Genomic DNA, 24,870 nt, shown 5'->3' with positions numbered 1-24,870 from the left:
GAGTGAATGAGTGAGTGAGTGACTGAGTCTGTGATTGAGTGAGTGAATGAGTGAGTGAGTGAATGAGTGAGTCTGTGATTGAGTGAATGAGTGAATGAGTGAGTGAGTGACTGAGTCTGTGATTGAGTGAGTGAGTGAGTGAATGAGTGAGTGAGTGAATGAGTGAGTCCGTGATTGAGTGAGTGAATGAGTGAGTGAGTGAATGAGTGAGTCTGTGATTGAGTGAGGGAATGAGTGAGTGAGGGAATGAGTGAGTGAGTGAATGAGTGAGTCTGTGACTGAGTGAGTGAATGAGTGAGTCTGTGATTGAGTGAATGAGTGAATGAGTGAGTGAGTGACTGAGTCTGTGATTGAGTGAGTGAATGAGTGACTGAGGGAATGAGTGAGTGAGTGAATGAGTGAGCCTGTGACTGAGTGAGTGAATGAGTGAGTGAGTGAATGAGTGAGTCTGTGACTGAGTAAGTGAATGAGTGAGGGAATGAGTGAGTGAGTGAATGAGTGAGTGAGTGAATGAGTGAGTCTGTGATTGAGTGAGTGAATGAGTGAGTGGGTGACTGAGTGAGCCTGTGATTGAGTGAGTGAATGAGTGAGTGAGTGAATGAGTGAGTCTGTGATTGAGTGAGTGAATGAGTGAGTGAGTGAATGAGTGAGTCTGTGACTGAGTGAGTGAATGAGTGAGTGAGTGAATGAGTGAGTCTGTGATTGAGTGAGTGAATGAGTGAGTGGGTGACTGAGTGAGCCTGTGATTGAGTGAGTGAGTGAGTGGGTGAGTGAGTCTGTGATTGAGTGAGTGACTGAGTGAGTGGGTGAGTGAGTGAGTCTGTGATTGGGTGAGTGGGTGAATGAATGAGTGAGGGCAGAGGGAGCCTGTGCCCCGGGTGTCATTGCCCCGCTTCACAGATGATGGATGATGAGGCCGAAATTCCATATTGCTGGTGGAGGGTCTGCTGCTGAAGGGAACAATGCCTGTCTGTATGCCGGAGAGAGCAATGTCAGGCCTGAGACCTCCTTTCCAAGGAGCTTACAAATGGTCCATTCACAAAAGCTGAAATCAACACTCCACCTTGAAAGACAGAGCTCTTTACCCAGGGTCAAAATGATTGATGCTGGTGCCCCCGTGTTTGAAATCTCAGTAGACTATGGGGGAATCCCAGCTGGCTCCCACCACATGGCACATCTGTGGGGTCTGTGCCACTCAAACCCATTTATGGATTTCCCCTGTCCACCTGGGGCCACTTGGGTGGACCTGGTCCCTGGAGAAGGTGAAGCAAATGGGGATCCTGGTGCCAGGCAGGTTGGGAGAAAGGTTGGGAACCGAACGGGGCCAAGTCTGGGTGGGAAGCTGTCAGTGGTGGGGAGAGGCCCCCGGGGGACTGGGCACTCTGCCTGAGACACCTCAACCACTTGCAAGCAGGCTATGGAGGTGCTCCTGCCCCCAGCGCTGAGTGGCCACTGCCACCAGGAAGTGACTTCCTCATCTTGAGGTTCAGTTTGCTCTTGGGCAAAGTGTCCACGAGAGGGACCGGTGTGGTAAATGGATACGCAGCTTTAACAGTCATATCAGCTGGAATGCATGTGATAACAAACATGACCAGCCGCCAAATCCAGGACTTCCCAGGGAGTCTTGCTTCGCAGAAGGCTAAAGCAGGTGGAAGTTTTCAGTGTGAAGAAAGTGGCAGGTAGATGACAGTTCAGTGGGCACAGAGAGATGGTGAAATCTGGGAGATGGGATGTGGTGCTTGGTTTGAGAAACCCTGGACCAGGTCCTCACTAAGGTTCCTTTCATTAAAAAAAAAAACAAAAAAACCCACTCCCCTCCTGGGAGCCAGGCTCAACACCGGGCATATGCTGGATACGACACCAAAATTGGACTCCATCCCTGCCTTCCCTGGAGGACCAGCCTATGAAGCTGTGACCCTAGGACATGTCTTCTGTCCCATCTCAGGCCTCATTCCAGGTGCTTCATCGGCTTGGCCCCTCACAGAACCCCTGTGAGCCAGGTGGTGAATGGATGGGTGGATGTCCCTCAAAGGCGAGGCTTTCAGACTTGCCAACCCTGAGCAGCAGCCTTTGCCCTGTCATTGCTGGTTCTTCAGCACTGAGAGGACAAGTACTGCATAAATTCAAGGCAGAATTGGTGCCAGAGTAATTACTGGAAAAGCCAGGAGACAGTGTCCAAGAGGGCAAGCGATGCTTTCCACCTCCAGCCAGCCCCATGCAGGTGGACAGTCTGTGAGAGCACAGAGGAGAGCCTTGGACAGAGGGGCCAGGGCAAGTGTAGACTCCAGCTGAGACCCTGGACTGAGGGTGGGGTAGCTGTACTCCTCTCCACCACTATCCGTTCACTGTATTATTTGGTGCACAATGCTGTGCATAGCTAGGAAGCAACCTGTGGGATGAAAAGATGTTGCTTTGGGAATGGCAGAACCTGGGTAGTGGATCTTGCTCTATTAGCTTTATGAGCTTTGATCTGTTTTCACCTGTCTGGGCCTTGGTTTTCTCATCTGTAAAATGGGTATAACCAAACCATTTGGGATCATTCAAGATAAGTATGATAAGGCATCTAGAGCACCTAGGACATTCCCTGTACCTGAGCACCTGCCACCAAATGGAGCTATTAAATGAGCTCAAGTGACATGCTGTGTGCAGCACAGACTCAGCACCTGGCTTCTGCCTCTAATGACAGAAGCTTCCTCCCTCTCCTCCCGCCCATTTAAAGACTTCGCCCAGCAGGGCAATGAAACAGAGAGAGGAGTCGGACAGGGATGGGGTGTGGGTGGATTGAGAGTGGAGTGGGAGAACCACAACCCCAGCCTGAGTGTCCTGACCCAGGAGCCAGCAGGGCAGCTGCAGTGTCTCCTTTATCTCTGTCCCCAGGGCCCGCAGTGGGCCTTGTACACAGTAGGTTTGTCCCACTGGGCTCTTAGAGATATCTATGGAACTCAGCCACTTGGCAAAACTCCTGCATTTCCTTCACGGCTTCTCTGAAGCTGGGACCACCCCCAAAGGAGGCAGAGTCCCATAATAGATGGGACATCTAGACTCGTGGTATTAGGAGAAGGCCTGTGTTGTGAGCAGGGCAGTGTGTGGGGTCTGAGGAGAGCATGCATTTTGGGATCAAGCAGACCTGGGCAGGAGCCTGAGACTGCCCTGGTCTGAGCCATGTTGCCTCAGGCAAGTCACAGACCCGTTCTGGCCCTAGTGGGGTCACGTGTGAATGCAGATGAAGGCACCTGCCTCACAATGCACAGTCCAGGCCCATGTGTGGGGACAGCCTGGTGCAAACTGTCGAGTGATGGGGTAGGGAGTGCATTCCTCTTGCTGGAGCCTTCGCCACCTCACGAAAGGATTCAGGCAAGTCCCTGGAGGCAGCACCAGAGGAGGGCTGATGGCCGAGAGAGGAATCTTCCCAAGGCCGCACTTGACCAGGTCATGGGGAGCAGGAGACAGAGCAACAGCCCAGGAGAGCCTGGCTTGAATCCCAGGTCAGCCCATACCACTGTATGGCTCTGGGAGAGTCATTTTGCTTCTCTGAGCCACAGTTTCCATATTTATAAAATTAGGATAGGGTGGGAGTCCCAGGCCTGCCTGCCTCCTGTAGTCATTTTAGATGATCAAAATGAAACAAAACAAACAAAAATGAAAAAGCAACGTGAAAGTCTTTTCTGAAGAAGAAAGTCTTTTACAAACACTCCCATGACAGAAAGAAACCCAACCCCCTCAGCTCACGCAAGGAAGACGCAGAGACTCCAACTTCCTCAGCTCACGCAAGGAAAACGCAGACACTCCAGGCACCTCAGGAGCAGGTGGGGTCCCAGGGAGGTGATGACCTCCGGACTCACAGAGCAAGGGCGGCTTCAGAACCAGGGAGGCCACGTGGCTGCATGGGGTGTGGGGAGCTGCTGGGGGAAGGGCACGGTGACTCCATTCCCGACCCCAGCCTCGGCTCTTCTTTTCCAGGTCTGTGTCTGGGGTGGACGCTGACCCTGACTTGGTCCACGTGGAAGCCCAGGACCTCAGTGGAGGTAAGCCGGGCAGTGCACAGGCACCGGGTATCCCTGAGTCACCTCGCGCCCGACACAGCTCGGCCGCGCCTGTGTTCAGTTACTCGTCCCCAGTGGCTGGCCCTACACAGCCGCCCTCACTGCGTCTCGATGTGGCATGGTTTTAAATGTGCTTGTTTTCCAGCTGGGGAGGAATCGAAGTCAAGCAGCTCCACTCCAGTGAGAAAGTCTATTAAGAGGGCGATTTGTTCTGGCTCCTGTGCATTGAGTGTTTCCCACTCACTCGGCCCCCAACCCCCGGCATGTGCTAAGTGTGGAGGTGGGGGGCAGGAATGGGGGCACGGGCCTTCCTACCCGGACCCAGCCAACTTCCTGCCCAGGGCCGTACATGCTGTGTGACAGGAGGGTGCTCTGAGGAGGGCAGAGCAGCTGAGTCCCCGCAGAGACATCCTCTATGCAGGATCACCTGAGCCAGGATGTGTCCCAATTAGAACAGAAATGCCAGCATCAGCTCCCAGCCCTGCCGCTGGCCAACCTCGGGGCCCGAGGCCAGTCACCCCAGTCTCCTGGCCTGTGAAATGGATGGTGATATGAAATAAGTGAATGCAGAGTCCCCAACGGGGGGGTCATCATGGCCAACCTTTCAGGGGCAGGGTCAGTTGCTAAGTGTGACTCCCCACCCCACCCCCCACCCCTCCCCCACCCCCACCCCGTCACACTCGGGCAGGCGGGGCCAGCGCTATTACTGTTCTGTGTTGATAACCAGGGCAACAGCTCAGGGGCAGTCCAGGTTTGCCTGGGGTCACAAGGTCCCAGCTGGTGCACCTCTCACCACCCCTGCTGGGAATGCTCCTCCCTTTTGGAATTTCTTACCTTTGACCTCAGGCACCCTGCCAGCCACCTCTGCTGGGCTCCACCATCCCAGCTCTGCACACTTTCCAGGGCCTGGAACTCCTTGAGTACCAGTGTGGGCTACTGATCACCTGTGTCCCCAGTAAGGCTGCTGAATGAATAAGCACCTAGCCAGATGCCAGGGTTGCCCCTGAGTAGCCTACTGGGCAGAACATTGCAAAATGACATGTGCTACAGGGAGAAAGACTCACTGCCCGCATCACACCACATTGTCAGGGTCAGCTGTCTGCCCTTTCCAGAGCTTCAGCTGGCCCTGGCTCATGAGCACCCGCTGTCCACAGCTCTTTCAACTCCATATTCACCAAGTTCATTTAGGTGGCTCCTGCATGGCCATGTGGGGGTGTTTATACTACAGAAATTGGCAAGCACTATCATCAGGGCTATTATACCCAGCACACAACCCATCAGCCTGAGAGGTGGTTGTGTTGGCTGTAGGCCTGGAACACTGAGAGCCTGACCATGGTGAGATGGATGAATGAGTGAGTGATTGAGGGAATGAATGAATGAATAGGTGAGTGAGTGAGTGAGTGAGTGAGTGAGTGAGTGAGTGAGTGAATGAGTGAGTGATTGAGTGAGTGAGTGAGTGAATGAGTGAGTGATTGAGTGAGTGAGTGAGTGAATGAGTGAGTGATTGAGTGAGTGATTGAGTGAGTGAGTGATTGAGTGAGTGAGTGATTGAGTGATTGAGTGAGTGAATGAGTGAGTGAGTGAGTGATTGAGTGAGTGAATGAGTGAGTGAGTGATTGAATGAGTGAGTGAGTGAATGAGTGAGTGAATGAGTGAGTGAGTGAGTGAGTGATTGAGTGAATGAGTGAGTGAGTGAGTGATTGAGTGAATGAGTGAGTGAGTGATTGAATGAGTGATTGAATGATTGAGTGAGTGAATGAGTGAGTGATTGAGTGAGTGATTGAGTGAGTGAGTGAGTGAGTGAGTGAGTGAGTGAGTGAGCATATGAGTCAGTAGATTGTTGACTGAGCCTGCTCCTGAGCTAGTCATTTCACTGCATCTCCAGCCAGGCAGCCCCACTGCAGGAAGTTCAGTGGTTCAGTGTTGAGTGCTGGGCACACCAGGCAGTTTCAAGGGAACATGAGTGTGGCTCAGGAGGGCTTGGCAGTGGCCTGGTGCTGCTGCCCACGTACCCTCTGTGTACACTGCCCTCTGCCTCCTCTGAACAGCCCGGGCAGGTAGGCCCACTCCATTGTTCAGTGCAGAAACCTGAGGCTGAGCTTAGGGGTCGGCCTTTCTGGTTCCTAAACCCCTTCCCTTAACCATTCTCCATGCTTCCGGGTCACCCAGGGCCAGGGGCAGAAGGAGAAGGAAAAGGAAGAGGAGGAAGAGGAGGAGGAGGAGGCACCCTTCCCTTGGTCCCTTTGGATAAATCTTCCTCCTGGCTCACAAGCTGGAATGCAGAGCTTCCTGAGGCCTCCAGGATCCAGCCCCTCCACATAAATTTGCCCCAGGGAAACAGAAGGACTTTAAATTAGCAGCTCCCTGGCAAAGCATGCATTCAATATTGCTAAACCATAAGTATTTGGAAAGGGTAGAAGCATTTGCTTAAAATTTGGAGCCCCACCCGCCCCCACCCCTGCTTAGGTGTGAGAGACTTCAGGAGGGTGTGGGGGCCGTGCACGTCTGGGTATGGCGAGGTACCCACCGTCATCTGTGCTGACCCCTCCTACAGGGGGGTGGCAGGCTCCAGAGTAGCACGAACACCTTCCTGAGGGTTGAGGGAGCTCGCGTCAGAGTGCAGGTGGCCCACAGTGAGCGAGGATGACACCCTCAGCCTCAGGTGTCATCACAGTGGCCTTTAGAATTCAAGCCCACGAAGCCGCACCGCAGTGGTATTAGAGGAAGATGGAGCCCAGCACATGTCTCGGGCTGTCTGTGGCTCCGGCTGGAGTCTGACCACCTGGGTCGGCGCCTCTCTCCTGTAGACTTTCGGTACGTCACCTGCCCGATCCACAATTGCTCCGAGAAGATGCTGACGGCCCCGTTCACAGGCCCCATTGACCACGGGTCTCTGACTGTGCAGGACGATTACATCTTCTTTAAGGTAAGCTTGCTTCCAGGGCTTTTGGAAATTGGCAACAGGCAATGTGGTGGATGACCCGCTCGTGGCAAAAATGGAATCGCTCAGAAAAGAGGCAATAAAACGGGTATTTCACTTTCAAGTACTACTTCGCAGGTCACGGTTTCTGACCATGGCTGTGGCTGCAGGCGTCCACAGAAGCCCCCGCAAGTCCAGAACTGGGGCTCAGGGACACTGAGGCTCCACCTCCCTTCTGGCTACCACAAACCTCCCAGCCACTCGGGGTCCCCAAACCTAAGCCCATTTAGCCCCACTTGGCTTAATCAGTGACTTTGGAACTGACCAGGACTGCTTCTGGTGCTGGTTCTTGGCCACCAGGCACCGGCTATCCACAGCCCTGTGACCAGGACCCTGCTGCCTGTGCCCTCAGGTCACAAGTGGGCCCACCCTCAGCAGCCAGGTGGTCCCAGCTAATTCAGAAACTCTAGCACACAACCAATCCATCCAGCTTTTCTTCACCTTCATGGATGGGGAGCTCAGCCCTCCCGAAACAGCCTAGCCCTCTGCTGAGTGGCCCCAGTCACTGGCCTGTTTCTTCTGGCCCTGAGACAGAGTCTGCGTCATCGGACTCCCATCCACTGGGTTCTGTTCTGCCCTCCGGGACCCTGAAAAACAAACCAAAGTTTCCCCCAAGGAAGCCCCTTGAGGGCAGCTGCGGGGTGCACTCTCCCCAGAAGGGCCTCCGTGCTCCCCAGCCTCCTCCTTCCCATGTGTCAGCCACACTTGGTCACCCCAGCTCCCCACTCTACACTCAGTGTGTGCCAAGGGCCACAATGGAGTTAGGGGCTAGGGCAAGCAGTGGGCATCCCATCCCCCACCATTAAAGCAGGCCAGACAATAGGCTGCTGCTGCCACTGGCCCTAACCTCCAGCCCTGCCCAGTCTCCACTTCTCTCTGCTGAGCCCCAGCCGCTGGCTTTTGATCCCCCGTCTGTGTGTTTGCTCGTACTGTTCCCTGTGCTGTGCCTCGCTTCTCCACCAGCTGATCCTGCTCCTTCTTGAAGACTCAATCATGCGCTTCCTCCTCCAGGAAGTCTTCCCTGACTTCTGCCTCCACTTCAGGCTCACTGGTGCCTCCTCTGAGGACCCCCAGCCCTGTACCTTCCTCCGTCACAGCCCAGGCCCCACTGTGTCATGCCGTACCATTTACTCCTTTTGTCCTTACACCTGACTCAGACAAGCTGAGGCTGGGCTCTAGGTCTGAACCCCCCACCTGCTTTCCCAGCTCCTAGCATTGCATTTCTGCAGATGTCCACTAAGTACCAGAGCAAAGACAGTGTCAGCTCTCTGGGCAACCATCTCCCATGTTGAGTGGTTTCTAAACGTTAGACAGGCTCGCCTGTCAAAGCCCTGCAGCCTAAGACCCCCGGAGCTCACCTATGGCGGAGCAGGCTGGGTTATCACTCAGTGCGGCAAGAGGGAACACACGACCTGGGGAACCTGGGCATCTCAGAGGGGTTAGAAGGGCCTGATTGTCAGGTGTGGGCTGCAGAAGGTGATTTCGGGGGGTTGCGAGGAAACCAGGTGTGACTCTGGATTGAGGGATGTGAGGAGGTGAGGTCCTGCTAGGATCGGGCGTCTCAATCTTGTCTAAAGGGAGGGGTGATTCAGGGGAGGCAGGAGACTCAGGGGGAGGCGGGAGCCAGGCAGTGAAGCAGCAGCCCTCGCTCATCTTAGCCAGGGTGGGTGTCTGGGCATCTTGGGGATTTGAACAACATTCATGTCTGGTCTGTGTTCAGACCCGATCGCAGGGTGGTCTCATTCTGCACAAGGTCACAGAGTTAGCTTGCCTGGTGTTGGTGCTCACGACATTGTTTATGAGGGGCAGGAGAAGGCGGGGGCCACCGGCTCCATCCAGTTTCTACCCTGGTTTCCATCTTTCTCAACAACTGCAGAGGAAAGCTCTCCCTACCCCAGCCTAGGCCTCTCCTGCCCTCTCCCTTCCTCCTCCCACCCTCCTCCTCAGAGGATCCAGGAGCCTGTGCTGGGATGTGAGAAACCTCAGCCCTTCCAGCCCCACCTCACCACCAACAAGGCGGCGGTGCTGGTGGCTCAGGAAGCTGCACCTCCTGTTCTGTGGCAGTGAGGATATGTGGCCTCTGTAATCAGAGACCTGCCACAGTCCTGTCCTCCTGGGCCTTTCTGTCTCTGGGAACAGATGCCCATGGCCACAGTTCATGGGGTTGATTGTTATGAGATCAAATGACCTGCCCGGGAAAAGCACTCGGGATGGTGCCAGCTTTGTTTGTCATGCCTCAAAGTTCAGTGATCACCTTTGGTAACGAGCTCATCTTTGGCCTGTCTCCTTCTCCATCGGAACTTTCTCCACCTTGTTCCATAAGTTGGATGCAGAGCAACAAGGTGCTGAGAGAACATGGGGAAATAAGTAAGTTCTGACTGAAGGAAGCAGAAGATGACTTCCCAGAGGAGGGATGTTAATTTGGGAGCTTTGAAGGATGAATAGGAGTCTGCTCATTTCAAGCAGAACAGGTAGAAGCAAAGTAAAAGGGCATTTTCACTTGCTGAATATAATATGTAGTTTTTCATTCATGAGACTCTGGCTGGAGAGGGAATCAAGCCTCTCAAAAATGTGTTTCTTCCCCCGATTAGGCAACATCAGCAAACCGGACAAAATACTATGTCTCTTATCGTCGCAATGAATTTGTCCTGATGAAGCTGCCGAAGTATGCATTGCCAAAGGTAAGGTGCTCCCCACTCCGCCTGGCCCTGTGGCCAGACCCTAAGCCTATCCTGACTCGTGGGGCAACAGGACTCACACACAGGTGCTTGGAGGTCCCAGGTCAGGATGGACAAGAACAGTGTGTAGCTGCGCTTCCTCCAGCCACTCGCCCCTCACACCCTCCATTCCAGCCCACCCAGCCCTTCCAGACTCAGCTGTGCCCAGCTTCATCCTAGGCCTCTGCCAGGCTCTTCCCTCTGCCTGGTTCATCTTTCCCCAGAACTCTTGCACATGTGGTATTTCAGGAGAAATATCACTTGCTAATGGCCCCCTAGGCGGGCCCAGTCCTCTGTTTTCTGGTCCCATCCCACTCTTCTCCTTGCTGGTGCCCAGCGTGCGAGGGACCCCTCCCTCCAGTGTCCATCTCCTGCTCTCCTCTGACATTGCTGGGGTGGGGATGATCTCTGCTGTACTCACCTCTGCATTCCAGCCACCTAGTATGCTGCCTGGCATATAGTAGGTGCTCAGTTAATGCTATTGCCTTTCCCTGCCTTGGAAGGCAAAGAAGGGAGACCAGGGGAGCTGGGGATTGCCCAACTCTGCCCCTGCCCCTGCCTCAGGGCCTCTCTCCACCCTATTAATATATTATTCCCGCCTATCAGAGGAGGTGATGGAAGTTCAGAGAGGCAGTCACCTGTCTGAGATCACACAGCTAGTTAGAAACAAAGGCAGATCTCAAACTGAGGTCCAGGTGAGTCGGCTCAGCCTCGTGCCACACCTCCCTCCTGAGGACATTGGGATGATACTTTCCGAAGATCCCTTGTCCCACATGCATAGTTGAGAAACAGATGAACCTTCCCTTCCTCCACATTTATTTACTGAACACCAAATATAAACCTGAATGTGTGCTAGGAGGCCATGCTGTGAATCAGAAGCCCCGGGTTCCTGCTCCTGTGGGCTTTGCAGACGGGGAACAGGCAGGAGATCCAGTAGACAGACAAATGCATAAAATAATTGCAAGTTGTGGTTTGTGCTAAGAAGGGAACAAGAGGGAGAGACAGAGAGTGATGGAGGGCGTGTGTATGATTGTGTGTGTGTGTGTGTGTGTGTGCTCAAGTGCTTGTGTGTGTGGCTGATTTAGGCCAGGCAGCTATGGAGGGCCCTCTGGGGCTAGGATGGGAAGGGATTCTTTATCCAAAGCCCTAAGGCAGCTCCGAGAAGAGCAAGGGAGAAAGTGGTTCGGGTGGAGGGCAGGGCAGGAGCTAAGACCCCGGGCTAAAGAGCGAGAGTGGAGTGGGAGGGGCCAGCGGCTCTGGGCCCTCCAAGCCCAGGCTGTGGCTTGATGTAAAGTGCTTGGACATGGGAGCTTCTGCGCTGGGCACCCTCAGACCTCTCCTGAGCCAGAAATGGGAAAAGTCTAGGAGGCCTTTTAAAAACTTCTCTTTAAAAACAAGAAAAAAATAAAAGGAAAAAAGGAGCAGCTTAATAGACTGAACTCTCCAGGCTTGGCTGAGTATGTAAATTAAAAGCTAATGGTTTCATTTCAGGCAAAGGCGTAGGTATCTGTCCCTCTGGGGTGAGGGACCTTTTCAGCATCTGGGAAGCCTTCCCTCGACCTTTGGGAAGCTACAGCATTAGAAGCTCCTCTGTCCTGGGCTCTTTGTCCTGGTGTAGGGGAGAGGAAAGTGCACAGCCCAGAATTAGGCCCATACAGGGACCCTCTCTGCTCCCCTCTGGCATTGGAGGCTGGGGTAGCTGGGCCAGCAGTCAGCCTGCTGCCAAGGGTGCTCTAAGGAGCCTATGGTTATAAGTCATGACCTCTGTGACCTTGAGCGATGGCTCCCTGGACCTGCAGATGTGATGTCAGTGAGATTTGCAGGAAGCACCAGGTCATGTCTCCCGCTGTGGACCCTTGACAGTGTGCATTTTACACTTGTTTTCTTCTTCTCGCATTTCCATGGAAATTGGAGGTCATTGAAAAGAATCAAGAGACTCTCACAGCAGTGACAGACACACACCCGGCCTCATGTCATTCAGTTTCAAGGGAAGACCAGGGACCCATCCAGGGCAGGTGGCATGTGCTGTGACTATCAATGTCCTCCCTCAGGGGTCCGTGCACAGGACCCAGTGACCAGCAGTTGAAGATGATGGTCACTTCCTTGTCAAGAAGTGGGCAAGCTGGGCTGCTGTCAGGAGAACGGGGCCCCCAGAGCCCTACGGGGTCTTCAAGACCACATCTCATGTTGCTGAGACCTTTACCCAGCCAGCCAGCCAGCCTGCTTCCTCTCCACCCAGGTCAGGACAGCAACCCACCCAGTATTTCCCACCAACAACTTATAGAAGTGGCTAATTGAATTTCCTCATCAGATGTTGTTGTTTTATGGTGAATTTGTAACTTGCCTGTTTCCTCTTCCCACAGACTCAACTCTCTCTTTTTTTTCTTTTTATATTTTTAATTGCTTAATTAACATCATGAAAATCATAGACATTGGAGCAGGGGGCTCACCCGAAAACCTCTCACCCCATCCACCCAATGTCTCCTCCCCCAATTCTTGGTCTCCCCGCATTCCTCAGTCATATGCAAAAGAGCTTTTACGTAGCTGAATTACAAGCAGTCCTGGGTCTCCAGCCTGCATCCACAGGATGCTATAGCATGAGACTGTTTCTTGAATGACGCATGATATCTACTTTAAATGACTGTGAAGCTTTCTATTGAGGAGAGTGTACCTTGTTGAGCTAGGCCAGACTCTTGTTGCTTAGACATTTTGGTTGTTTCCATTTTTTTATAATTATAAACAGGGCTGCAACGAATCTATGTGTGCCCGCAGGTATTTCTTTTTAATTTTCTCAAGTTAAAGTCTAAGGAGAACTTCAGTGAAGGGGTGGCCTGCCCCTCCACACCTGTGGGTGTTTCTCATCAGGTGGGATGAGAGACTGAGAAAAGAAAGAGACACAGAGACAAAGTATAGAGAAAGAAAAGTGGGCCCAGGGGACTGGTGCTCAGCATACAGAGGACCCATGCCGGCACCAGTCTCTGAGTTCCCTCAGTATTTATTGATCATTATCTCTACCATCTCAGAGAGAGGGATGTGGCAGGACAATAGGGTAATAGTGGGGAGACAGTCAGCAGGAAAACATGTGAACAAATGTCTCTGTATCATAAACAAGGTTAAGAAAAAGGTGCTGTGCTTTGATGTGCACATACATAAACATCTCAGTACATTAAAGAGCAGTATTGCCACCAGCATGTCTCACCTCCAGCCCTAAGGCGGTTTTCTCCTCTCTCAGTAGATGGAATATACAATCGGGTTTTACAGGGAGACATTCCATTGCCCAGGGACAAGCAGGAGACCCATGCTTTCCTCTTATCTCAACTGCAAAGAGGCCTTCCTCTTTTACTAATCCTCCTCAGCACAGACCCTTTACGGGTGTGGGGCTGGGGGACGGTCAGGTCTTTCCCTTCCCAGGAGGCCATATTTCAGACTGGCACATGGGGAGAAACCTTGGACAATACCTGGCTTTCCTAGGCAGATGTCCCAAGGGCCTTCTGCAGTGTTTTGTGTCCCTGGGTACTTGAGATTAGGGAGTGGTGATGACTTTTAACAAGCATGCTGCCTTCAAGCATTTGTTTAACAAAGCATATCCTGCATAGCCCTAAATCCATTAAACCTTGAGTCGACACAGCACATGTTTCTTCGAGCACAGGGTTGGGGGTAGGGTTACAGATTAACAGCATCTCAAGGCAGAAGAATTTTTCTTAGTGCAGAACAAAATGGAGTCTCTTATGTCTACTTCATTCTACATAGACACAGTAACAGTCTGATCTCTCTTTCTTTTCCCCACACTTCAGAACAAAGGATATAAATGTTTGTGTAGCTTAGTTGCTTGGGCAAGCTGAGCTGCTGTCACCAACAAAGTTGGAATAGATCAGCTTCAACATAGCTTTGCCATATTTTTCTATTTTCCTTCTATGTTAAAGGGTATAAATGATACCGTCCTGCTGTTTTAATTTACCTGTCTGTGAAAGCTATAAAGGGTGGGCCGTTTTTATATTTGTCCATATCCTTTGCTTATTTACTTATCATTTTTTTTAAATATTCAGTTTCCCTAACAGAGGTAAACAATAGGCCAAAGCTGTAAATAGACAAAAGAGAAGAAAAATCCAAATAACTATCAATTATGTAAAAGCATTCACAAAAATGGGTAAATGCAAATTTAAAGTGAAATATTCTTGTATTTGCCATAAATGTACTTAAAGTAAAATAAAATTTCTAAACTGTATGAATAAAGAAAGAAGTGACATCAGGTAAGATGGCAGAGCAGGATGCCCCAGAATCCGTCTTGCCACCTAGATGGCAACGGCACTGGCAGAACCCATCCAGTGTAACTGCTTTGGAATTCTCAAGTGTATTTGAGAGCTTGCAGTTTCCAGGGCAAGGCATGGATGGCATATCAAAGTCAATTTGGATAATGTCAGCTCTTAGCCTGGTACCAGGCTTCCCATCCCCCACCCCAGCCCCATGGCAGGCAAATGTGCACGTGTCCCTAGAGCAGCATGCACAGAGCTTGAAGGAGCTGGAGGGCGCAGGAGTGCCATAAGGACCTTGTCTTTCAAATACTGAGGATCTGTGCTCTGATTACTGACCGCTTCTGATGACAGATGTGCAGATACCCAGACAGGCAGCTGTTATTGCAACCACCATGAGTTGAAACAGCTTCCAGGAGATTTAAAGGGTCACAGCCTGTTTTCCTCTCTTTTATTTTTCCTCCTTTACCCTTTTGGGAGCTAGACATTCAAAAGCAGCTGTATATATAGGAGAATTTAGAAAATCACCAGGCATGCCCAGGGAAAAGCAGAGGCTCAGAAAAGGCCTAGGAAGATGTTAAGCTTACATATAAGGCTGATTCTTGGTAAAGAGATAGCCAACAACCATCAAAAATAAGAACAAAACATGGCAAGCTCTATGGAAAGGGGACAAGCTAATTTCCAGAGGTACCATATTATTAATGTCCACTCTAACTGGACATTAGACTCAACTGTCCAGTTTTTGACATAAAAAAGTTATGAGGCATACAAAGAAACAGGAAAGTATGATGCATTCAAAAGAAAAAAAATAACATAAACCTTCCCTGAGAAAGACCAGATGGCAGATCTACTAGACAAAGACTTTAATATGAGTGTCTTACAGAGGCTCAAAGAACTGAAGGGAAAAATAGAGAAAAACAAGAAAATGATGTATGGACAAAATGGAAATAGCAGTAAAGAGATAGAAAAAATAAAAAGGAACCAAGAGAAATTCTGGAGCTAAAAAAATAATTGAAAAGAAAAATTTACTAGAGGGATTTGAAAGCAGAATTGAAAGGCAGAAGAAGGAATCTGAGAACTTAAAGATAAGACAATTAAAATTATCAAGCTGAGGAGCAGAAAGAACAAGGATGGAAAGTGAATGCAGTCTATGGGAGCTTTTGGACATCATCAAGCAGACCAACATATGATTGTGGGAGTCCCAGAAAGAACAGAAGAGAGATAAAGGCAGAGAGACTATTTGAAGAAATAATGGCCCAAAACTCCCCCATCAATTTATATTGTTGAAAGACATGAATATAAGTATCTAAAAGTTCAACAAACTCTAAGAAGGATAAACACAAAGAGATCCACACCAAGACATATAACCAAACTGTCAAAAGACAGAAACTCTTTTTTGTTTTGTTTTGTTTTGTTTTGTTTTTTTGATATAGAATCTCCCTTTGTCACCCAGGCTGGAGTTCAGTGGTACAATCTCAGCTCACTGCAACCTCCACCTCCTGGGTTCAAGCAATTCTCCTGCCTCAGCCTCCTGAGTAGTTGGGATTAATACCCAGCTAATTTTGTATTTTTAATAGAGACAGGGTTTCACCATGTAGTCTAGGCTGGTCTATAACTCCTGACCTCAAGTGATCCACCTGCCTCAGCCTCCCAAAGTGCTGGGACTAGAGCCGCGATCAACCATGCCTGGCAAAAAGTCAGAAACTCTTAAGAGAGAATCTTGAAAGCACCAAGAGAGAAATGACTTGTCACATACAAGCAATAATCAATATGATTATCAACAGATGTCTCATCAGGAACCCAGAGTTCAGAAGGCAGTGAGCTGATACATTCAAAGTGTTGAAAGAATTTGATGAAGGTGTTCGTTCATTAGACTGTTTCATGAATTTTATATAAACATCTATGGAGAAATTTCCCCTGACATGTCTATTAAAAATATTTTTAAACTTTTCCAAAATTACTTATTTAAAATGCATTCACTACAACTAATGGAAGAATACATCTATTTACCTTATAATACAACATAATAAACAATACTATGTATATGTGTAGATACCCTTTCTACCTGCTTGCCTCTCCAGTCCTCCCTTCCCTGACAGTCTCACTTCCTCATTCCTCAAGGAGGTATCGTTGAAAGTCTTGGATACCCCTCATATCCATTCTGCCCCTTCATCTTAGTTCAACAAACCCCAGACTTTGGCTAGTACATTGCTTCCCAGCTAAAAGACTGCATTTCCCAGCTTCCTTTGCAACTACATGTGGTCATGCTTCTAAAATCTAGCCAGTGAGATGCTAATGGAATTGTCCTGTGTGGCTTCTTAGAGCTCTCTAATAAAGAGAGCTTTTTCCTGTTTCTGTTATTTACAAGCAAACCTAATTCTACCTAATAACAAATATCGGCAACGTTGGTGTTTCCTTCTGCATGTTTCTCCAGGTCATGCAAATATGTACAATCACATATACTATATGTATATTTGAATGTGTCTTACATCCTTCATTTAAAAATATCAAAATGTCTCTGCTTCTGTCTTTTCTTAAAGAAGACAGTAAATGCAACATGAAGCAAAAATTGCCTGTTATTTATAACTCTAATCAGCAAATATTTTTAAAAGACCATTCTAATATTGGAATACGTAAAACGAAATACATGTCCTCTACTCCTGCTGATGCGGAAGGAACTAATGTAAACTTTCAGCGATTTAACAACAGGTAACAAGAGCTTTCGAAATGTTGCGAGGTGGCAATTTCCCTTCTTAGGAGTTTCTGTCAAGGAAATAACCAGAGAGCAGAGATCTGTGTCTAGAAATGTTCATGACCATCTCACAGTTATGTTGAGAACGCTGACGGTTTCCCAGTGGGGAAGCAGCTCAGTGGAGTATGGCCCGTCCGCAAAATGGAATATCATGCAGTCATTAAAGTGCTGTGTATAGATCATTTTAATGGCAGAGAAAATGCTCTGCCTGTGATGTAGCAGGGCAAACTATAAACTACACATGGAAAAAATATGTGCACCACACTGGAGAGAAAGCCCAAATGTAAACATTTGAAAACGCTGGTGCCGGGTCTCACTAGGGGGCACCAGTTGTAACCTCGAGTCACTTTATGCATTTTTCTTTGTTTCCTAGATGGTGGAAAACATTTACCCAATGCATTTACACAGGTTATGTAAACATTTACCCAGAGGCATAGGAGGCACAATGTGACTTGCTGCAATCGCTGTAAATACTGAATCCTGATGACATGGTTGATGCCAAGCCCCCTGATCTCAAAGCACCCATAGTCTCAGTCCCCCCACCACCCCTGCAGGAGTCTCACATCCTCCCTGACAATCTGACTGCACGGTCTAATTCCCTGCCACGGCCCAGGCTGATGGACAAACCTTCCCCTAGTTGGGCAGCAGAACGACCAACGCCCGGATAACAGTGCATTTTGGCCCATGGTGCTGAGCAGGAAGGAAGGGGAAGCTGAGGTGAGGAGGGCAGAACAGCCACAAGCCTGCTGCCTCTGGGCACTTCGCATACCTCCGTGGGCTCTGCATCACCCATGGTCCCACTTCACGCGTGGGGAAGGCCAGGCTCTGGCACCCTGCCCCATCATCCTTCCCTGGTTCTGTGTGTCTCAGTGCCAGTCATTTCTGTGTGTTGAATTTCGGTCTGTAGACACAGGACTGCGGCTCCTGCAGCTGTGGGGTCCTCTCTGCCTATGGCCTGCGTGGTAGCTGCAAAATAGCATCACTCTCCTTTCCTGCAAAGCCCTTGGGGCTGCATAGCGCAGGGAACAGGCAGGGCAGTGAGGGGAAGGGGCCAGGCCTCAGCGTTCAGGAGTCCAGCCTGGGCCTGAGCCACCTGCCAGGGCAGCTTCTTCCTCACTCTCCACTGAAAACTGAGCTCCACTGGACAGAATCAGGATTTTATCTGTTACTGTACAGAAAAAAAAAAAAAAGCCCTTCCCTAGGCCCTCCCATCAGATGAGAACATGCGAAGGGAGCCATCCCCAAGCGTCCCAGCCACAGCCACACCGTAGTTGGGAGGGGCTGCTCCGCAGGTGGGGCCGGCCGGGCCCTCCTCTGCCACCCATCCTCTGCCCCTGGACCTTGGCACTGTGTTCTCAGAGGGTGATGACGTTCCAGAGAGAAGGCAAAGGAACAGAGGTGGGAGGGAAGCTGGTTAGGGCTTCAAAATGGGCCTGTCCAGAGCCCTTTACTCGTGCCTCCCACACGTGTTTGGGGCTGGCTAGGCAAGAAAAGAAAACAAGAAACTCAGGTATTCCTGGTTTTCCTTTTTATTCTATTGGGTTTTGGCCGCTTTCTGAGTTTAAAAACCTGGGACTGAACCCAAAGACCACTGCCCTGAGCCCACTCCAGAGCTGCCCAACACACCTGCTTCCAAATGGAAACCGAGGCTGGGGACTTTGCCCCGGCTGCCCTTTCACCTCTGAGACCACCTATGGGGTCCTGGTGGGGCTCCTTCTCTGCCTTCCCCTCCAGACTGTGCCCCCAGGGCTCAGGGCTGGCAGGGACTGGCACAGGGGGACTGGGAAGAAGTCTGGTGCACGTACAGGTGGGGATAGTGTCCCTGGACAATGAAGCTTGAGTGGATGAACCCACGGCGCCTCCCTGCAGGTTGCAGAGGACGGGCCCATATCTGGCTCCCCACTGCACTCAGGGCCTTTCTAGGCATCCAGTGGCTGGGAAGTATCTGGCATGGAGTGGGTGCTTCCCAAATGTGTGTTGAATGAAAGAGGGAGCAGAGACTCACCTGGGCTGTGGATAGGAGGAGAGGGAGGGGCTCCAGCCCTCACCCCCTGGAATCAACCATCTGGGGGTGCATGGAGGAAGAATTCCACCTCCCCACTGTTGAACGGATGGACAGATGGCCAGATGTGGGACCAGGAAGAGGAGGTGTCCCCAGGCCACCCTCCCATAACCCAGCTTAGAGCGTCCCAACACCATCCCCATTTTAGAGATGGGGAAATGGAGGCCCAGGGAGGTGAGGGGACTTGTCCAAGGCCACAGAGCCCAGAGCAGCTGAGCCAGGAGGCAAATCTAGGCCAGGATGGCTCCAGGAGAGCCTGGGGTCTTCCCCACCCTCATGGCCTGTGCAGCCGTCTTCTTCCTCCCGTGTGCAGCCCCCAGCCTGGCTCTGACCCTGTTCTCCCTGCACATCCGCACAGGATCTGCAGATCATCAGCACGGACGAGAGTCAGGTGTTCGTGGCGGTGCAGGAGTGGTACCAGATGGACACCTACAACCTGTACCAGTCGGACCCGCGGGGCGTGCGCTACGCGCTGGTGCTGCAGGACGTGCGCAGCTCGCGGCAGGCGGAGGAGAGCGTGCTCATCGACATCCTGGAGGTGGGTCCGGCGTGGATGTGGGCCGGGTCTGCCGCCGACGCCCATGCCCTCTCCCCCAACCTCTTCCTTTCCCCTCCCCTCCCGCCTGTCTATAATGCTGTCTCGGGGGTCTGCACACATCTTCTGTAAACAGCCAAATATTTTAGGCTTTGCAGGCCAAGAGGCTATTATTTAGGTATTTTTAGAGAAAGGGAATTTCCTTCTTGAGGAAGTTCGAAATACAATGATCATCGAGTATAAGTTTTTGTCATGAGAAGAATGGAATTCTTTGAGGAAATAACATTTTACTGACTTGGGTTCAGCCTGAGTGTTCTCTGCCAGCTCCCTCACAATCCCTCATCAGACGTCCTGGGCTGGGGTCACCTCTGAGGGCAGTGCTTCTCTCTGAGTGCCCCATCCCTCTCTCTCTCTCTACCCCAGCCCCTTCGTCTCCTCCTTCCTCTCCCTCTGTGTGTCTGAAGTCTGCCTTTCTCTCTCTCTCTCTCTCCCCCTCTCTCTCCCTCTCTCCACCCCAGCCCCTTCATCTCCTCCTTCCTCTCCCTCTGTGTGTCTGGAGTTGGCTTTTCTCTCTCGCTATCTCCCTCCCCTCTCTCTCCCTCTCTCCACCCCAGCCCCTTCATCTCCTCCTTCCTGTCCCTCTCTGTCTGGAGTTGGCATCTCTGTCTCTCTCTCTCTCTATCTCCCTCCCCTTTCTCTCCCTCTCTCCACCCCAGCCCCGTCATCTCCTCCTTCCTCTCCCTCTGTGTGTCTGAAGTCTGCCTTTCTCTCTCTCTCTCTCTCTCTCTCTCTCCCTCCCCCTCTCTCCCTCTCTCCACCCCAGCCCCTTCATCTCCTCCTTCCTCTCCCTCTGTGTGTCTGGAGTTGGCCTCTCTCTCTCTCTCTCTCTCTGTCTCTCTCGCACTTGCTCACTCTCGCTTGCTCGCTCTTGCTCTTGCTCTGTCTGTCTCCCTGGAACCCAGCCCTCCCCCCTCCCTCCTGCCACTTCTCTCACCACATGCGAAGTTTTGGCCTCCCCTCCTGGGTTGCCGTCTGAGCTCAGACAGGAGCCTTCCTTGCTGCCCTACTGGGTCCCCCCTCGGCCTCCCACGTGAGCCTCCACTGACCCCAGAGAACGCCCCGTGCATCGCGCCACTGTGGCTCCATTTCCACCTGGATCCCTGCAGCAGCCCCGCCCCGGCCAGGCCGCTCCCAGGCCTCTCCTTTGTTCCTGAGATGCCATGGCCAGCGAGGAGAGCTACTTGACCCATTTACAGGTCAGAAAACTGAGGCTCAGAGAAGGCAAATGACCCGCCCAGGCAGACCCAGACGTAAGCAGGAAAATCAGACCAGCCCAGGCCTGTCTGCTTTGAGCCTGGTGCCCTCCTCTTGGGACCCCTCTCAGTTGTTCACCTCCAAGCTCCTTCCTGTTGCCTGTGGGGACACCCCCCAGTGGCCCATTGACGCAGGCTGGGAGAGTGTCCCATGGGTGGCCAGTAGACCCTGGGCAGGCAGTGGCATTGATAAGCTTGTGAGTGGGAGGCACCAGGCTCAGCATTCATCCCTCCCTTGACAGCAGCCACAGAATTGTGGTCCCCAGGAAAGTCACAAATGGAACCATTTGTTTGCAATGATAACCCATTTGTCAGGGGTCATCTCCCCAGCAGACGATGCAGATGCAGCCTCACTGCTGAAAGCCCCCTGCAGGTGGCCCTCCTCTACCTGCTAGGCAGCACCCATCCCCACCCCCTAGTGTCCCAAAGGCCCTGCCCTCTGAGCCTCTAGGAGGGGACTGGTTCCAGCACAGACCTGCCTCTGGAAGGCAGTGGGTGGGTGATGATGGGATGGGAAGGGTGCCAAGAACAGGATGGGGTGGGGCTCCACGGCCAACCTGTCCACAGGCATCTGTGATGCCTGCACCACCGCATGCCATGCTCTGGGCCCTGCCCTCGGGACACAGGCTGGATACAACACGCACCATTCACCCCTCATGAAGCAGGAAGACGGCTCCCAGCTGTGGTTCTGACTGAGAGTGCCAGGGCCTGGAGACACAGCACAAGGGTGGTTGGCCAGCCTGGGGCAGGAGTCAGGGAGTGCTTCCTGGAGGCGGCTGAGCAGGAGTTAGCTGGGTGAGGGAGGAGCTCAGAGCCACATACACAGGCCTCAAGGCGAGAGGAAGCAAGGAGCCAGAAGAGGTTCGCAGTGGCCCGGTCCAAAGGTGACACCCGCCGTCCACCAGCTGGGTGCCCTCCCAAGGGATGGCCCTTCTCTGAAAACCATCAAACATGGGTCACAGCTGGTGGTTACAAGCACAGCTCTGGAGGCTGACTGCCCGGGGTTCAGGTCCATAAACTGGTATGTATTTGCTGTGTGGCCATAGATGGGTTTCTTAACCTCTCTGTGCTTCCCTGTGTGCAACAGGGATGGTAGTAGCACCTTCCTCACGGGGTTGCTGTGAGGTTTAAGGCTGTCATTCCTATAAACAGGCAGAGCAGCGCCTGTTTCCAAGTGAGCACTCACTTTGTTTTCCCAGCACTTGCCCTTTTCTGAGGATCAGGGATAATTCATGGGGGGGCTGGCACCTGAGTCTCACTGCACACGGCCAGTACTGTTGCTGTCGTGGTTGTTGTGCACCCAGCAGCACATCCAGGAAAAAAATGTTTGGTACAGATGTCACAGCCAGGTAGTGCCTCGGAAGGCTGCGGGGGTCTCTCCCCCTGCAGGGCACAACCCAGGTTTGAGGCAAGACAGCAAACTTTTCCTAGGCTCCCCTTTTGCTGGAGCTTGGGTTATGAATGGGGACTTAGGGGACATAGCCCTGTCCCCTGCACCCAAGGAGCCCTGGCCGCAGGCATCATAATGGGCTGAATGGTGGCCCACATCCTAATACCCACCCCTGCAATGTGACCTTATTTGAAAAGGGATTTTTGCAGCGTCATGAAGTGAAAGACTCAAGCACTCAAGAGATCATCCCAGATTATCCAAGGGGCTCTAAATGCAATCACAAGTGTCCTTATCAGAGACAGGAGAGGAGCCACAGGCACACAGAGAGGCCCCATGAAGACAGAGGCAGAGACTGCGGCTGCACGCCAGGGAGGGCTGGAGGTGCGGAGCTGGAAGGGGTAGGAAGGATCCTTCCCTGGAGTCTGCAGCGGGAGCGCAGCCCTGCCCATGCCTTGATTTTGGACTCCAGCCTCCAAGAGAATGAATTTCTGTTGTTTGAAGCCACACAACTTGTGGGACTTTTTTTACAGCAGACACAGGAATGAATACAGCTGTGATATGGGCAGCTATGCAGAGACACACTGATATTCTGAGCTGATGCTTGGCCAATCAGACCCACCTGGGGGCCTTGGGCTATAGCTGGATCCACGTTATTTATTGCTGAGTGTTTTCATGGAGACCCAGCTGGGATATAAAATGGCAATTACCCAATAACACAAACCATCATGGGCAAAAAACCTGCCCGGAGAACAGCAGAAAGGCATCTCCACCAAGCACTGGACAGGGCAGAAGCCCTCTGGGTGATATACCTGGGTCCCTGTCCTGCCTGCCTTGTCGGGGTTCTATGAGCTTGTAAGACACAAAGACTTGCAGCAGGTTCCCCGGGCCTCCCTTCAGCTCCAGACCACACAGCAAAGGATGTGCAGCCATTTGCTGGGTGTGTGGCTGGTCCGAAGTCTAGCACAGAGGGACCTGTCTGCAGCCAATCTATAGCCAACACTCACGCTCTCACTCACACACACAGACACAGGCTCACAAACATGCACATGCTCCGCCTTCTCCCAGCCCCCGGCAGCTCATCTCCTGCAGACCAAGCCCAGAGACTGGAGGGAACTTGAGACCCCTGTGACATGGAGTCCTGGGTTTCTGCAGGGCCTGCACTTGGTACCACATCTCACAAAGAAGCTGGACTCTGGGCCAGGGGCCCCATCTGTAGTCATCGAGTTGAGGGAGCAGGAGACAGAGTGATGCCACATGGGCAAGAAGGAGCTGGCTCCTCCCAGCCCCTGGGACTGTCCACCCAGCAAGACCATTGATGAAGCTTCTTCTGCAGAGAGGAAGGCTACCCCTAGACCACAGCATCCTATGCGGATAATACAGGCAGCTGAATGCTCTGTGCATGGATTTGCCACATGTATGGCGTTCCCTAGAAACTCTGGGAGGATGCTCGCGGTGTGATCCACTTGGCTCCTGTCTCTGTCTGCTTGTGTTGATAAGGCCTGGTGGGTCCCAAGAAAAAGAGCCTGCCCTGCCCCCCAACTCCCACATCCAATGAAGGCAGCCCTGAGTCTCTGAGAGCCAACTCTGAGGGTAACCTAAACAAGCCACAGCCATCAGTGGGAGGCAAAAGATCTGTACCATCCTGTGCCTGCCTCAACCTTGCACTTTGAAACAGATAACTTGTCTGCTAGTTTCCCAGCTCCACAGATGGATTTTACCCAGAGCTCACCCACATCTGGTTTAGATGACTCAGATGATAAGATGTGGAACTTTTGATCTGGTGATATTTAGATGAGAGTTTTGGCTTTGAATGAATGCTGTAATGAGATGAGAACTTTGGAAACCTTGATGGGGTGAATGTATTTTGCTTGAAGACTGATGTGTGTCCTTGGGGGTCAGATGAGGGACTATGCTGGAGAAAATAGTGCCCCCCTCAAAGATAGCCACATCCCGAGCCCCAGAACCTGCACGTGTGTTACCTTATGTGGCAGAGGAGGAGTGAGGTTGCAGATGGAATTAAGGCTGCTCGTCAGCAGACAGGGAGATGACATGGGTTGTCTGGAGGGGCCTAGTGTCAGCACATGGGTCCTTAACATTGGAAGAGGTAGACAGGAGAGATTCAGAGAAGATGTGATGGTGGAAACATGGTCAGAGAGATGCAGCATTGCTGGCCTTGAAGATGAAGGAAGTGGCCATGAGCCAAGGAATGCCCGTGCCTCTAGAAGCTGGAAAAGGCAAGGAAAGGGGCACTCCTCTGGAGCCTCCAGAAAGGAATGTGATTCTACTGACACTTGACTGCAGCCGCATGCCACGCTTCTGCCCTCCAGCGCTGTGGTAGAATACGTGTGTGTTGTCTGAAGCCAGTGGGTTTGTGATCGTCTGTTATAGCAGCTGCAGGAAGCTCAGACCCCAGTCCGCTGCTTTCATCATCATGGCTGCTGTTCTCCCCGTGAGGACCTGCTGGAGTTGTGAGAATTCAGTGAGAGGACACATATTAAGCTCAGTGCCTGTAACATAGAAGCACTTAAGGCCGGGCGCGGTGGCTCACGCTTGTAATCCCAGCACTTTGGGAGGCCGAGGCAGGCGGATCATGATGTCAGGAGATCGAGACCACGGTGAAACCCCGTCTCTACTAAAAATACAAAAAATTAGCTGGGCGTGGTGGCGGGCGCCTGTAGTCCCAGCTACTCGGAGAGGCTGAGACAGGAGAATGGCGTGAACCCGGGAGGCGGAGCTTGCAGTGAGCCGAGATTGCGCCACTGCACTCCAGCCTGGGCGACAGAGCGAGACTCCGTCTCAAAAAAAAAAAAAAGAAGCACTTAATAACT

At 51.8% G+C, this 24,870-nt stretch overlaps 1 protein-coding gene across 2 annotated transcripts in view; it reads left to right on the top strand.

Annotated features, from left to right (window-relative positions):
- Positions 1-24,870, top strand: part of SORCS2 (sortilin related VPS10 domain containing receptor 2) — a 537,438-nt gene that overhangs the window by 453,779 nt on the left and 58,789 nt on the right. For both annotated transcript variants that reach the window (XM_055246055.1, XM_063619723.1), the window contains exons 6-9: positions 3,961-4,025; positions 6,851-6,969; positions 9,615-9,704; positions 19,163-19,342. In XM_055246055.1, coding sequence (XP_055102030.1) covers positions 3,961-4,025; positions 6,851-6,969; positions 9,615-9,704; positions 19,163-19,342 — 454 coding nt within the window. The remainder of the gene's footprint in view (positions 1-3,960; positions 4,026-6,850; positions 6,970-9,614; positions 9,705-19,162; positions 19,343-24,870) is intronic.

This window comes from Symphalangus syndactylus, chromosome 16, assembly GCF_028878055.3.
Source record: "Symphalangus syndactylus isolate Jambi chromosome 16, NHGRI_mSymSyn1-v2.1_pri, whole genome shotgun sequence".
Lineage (NCBI taxonomy): Eukaryota > Metazoa > Chordata > Mammalia > Primates > Hylobatidae > Symphalangus > Symphalangus syndactylus.
The sequence above is the reverse complement of the archived record's forward strand: the minus strand, read 5'-3'. Positions and strand labels throughout refer to the sequence as shown.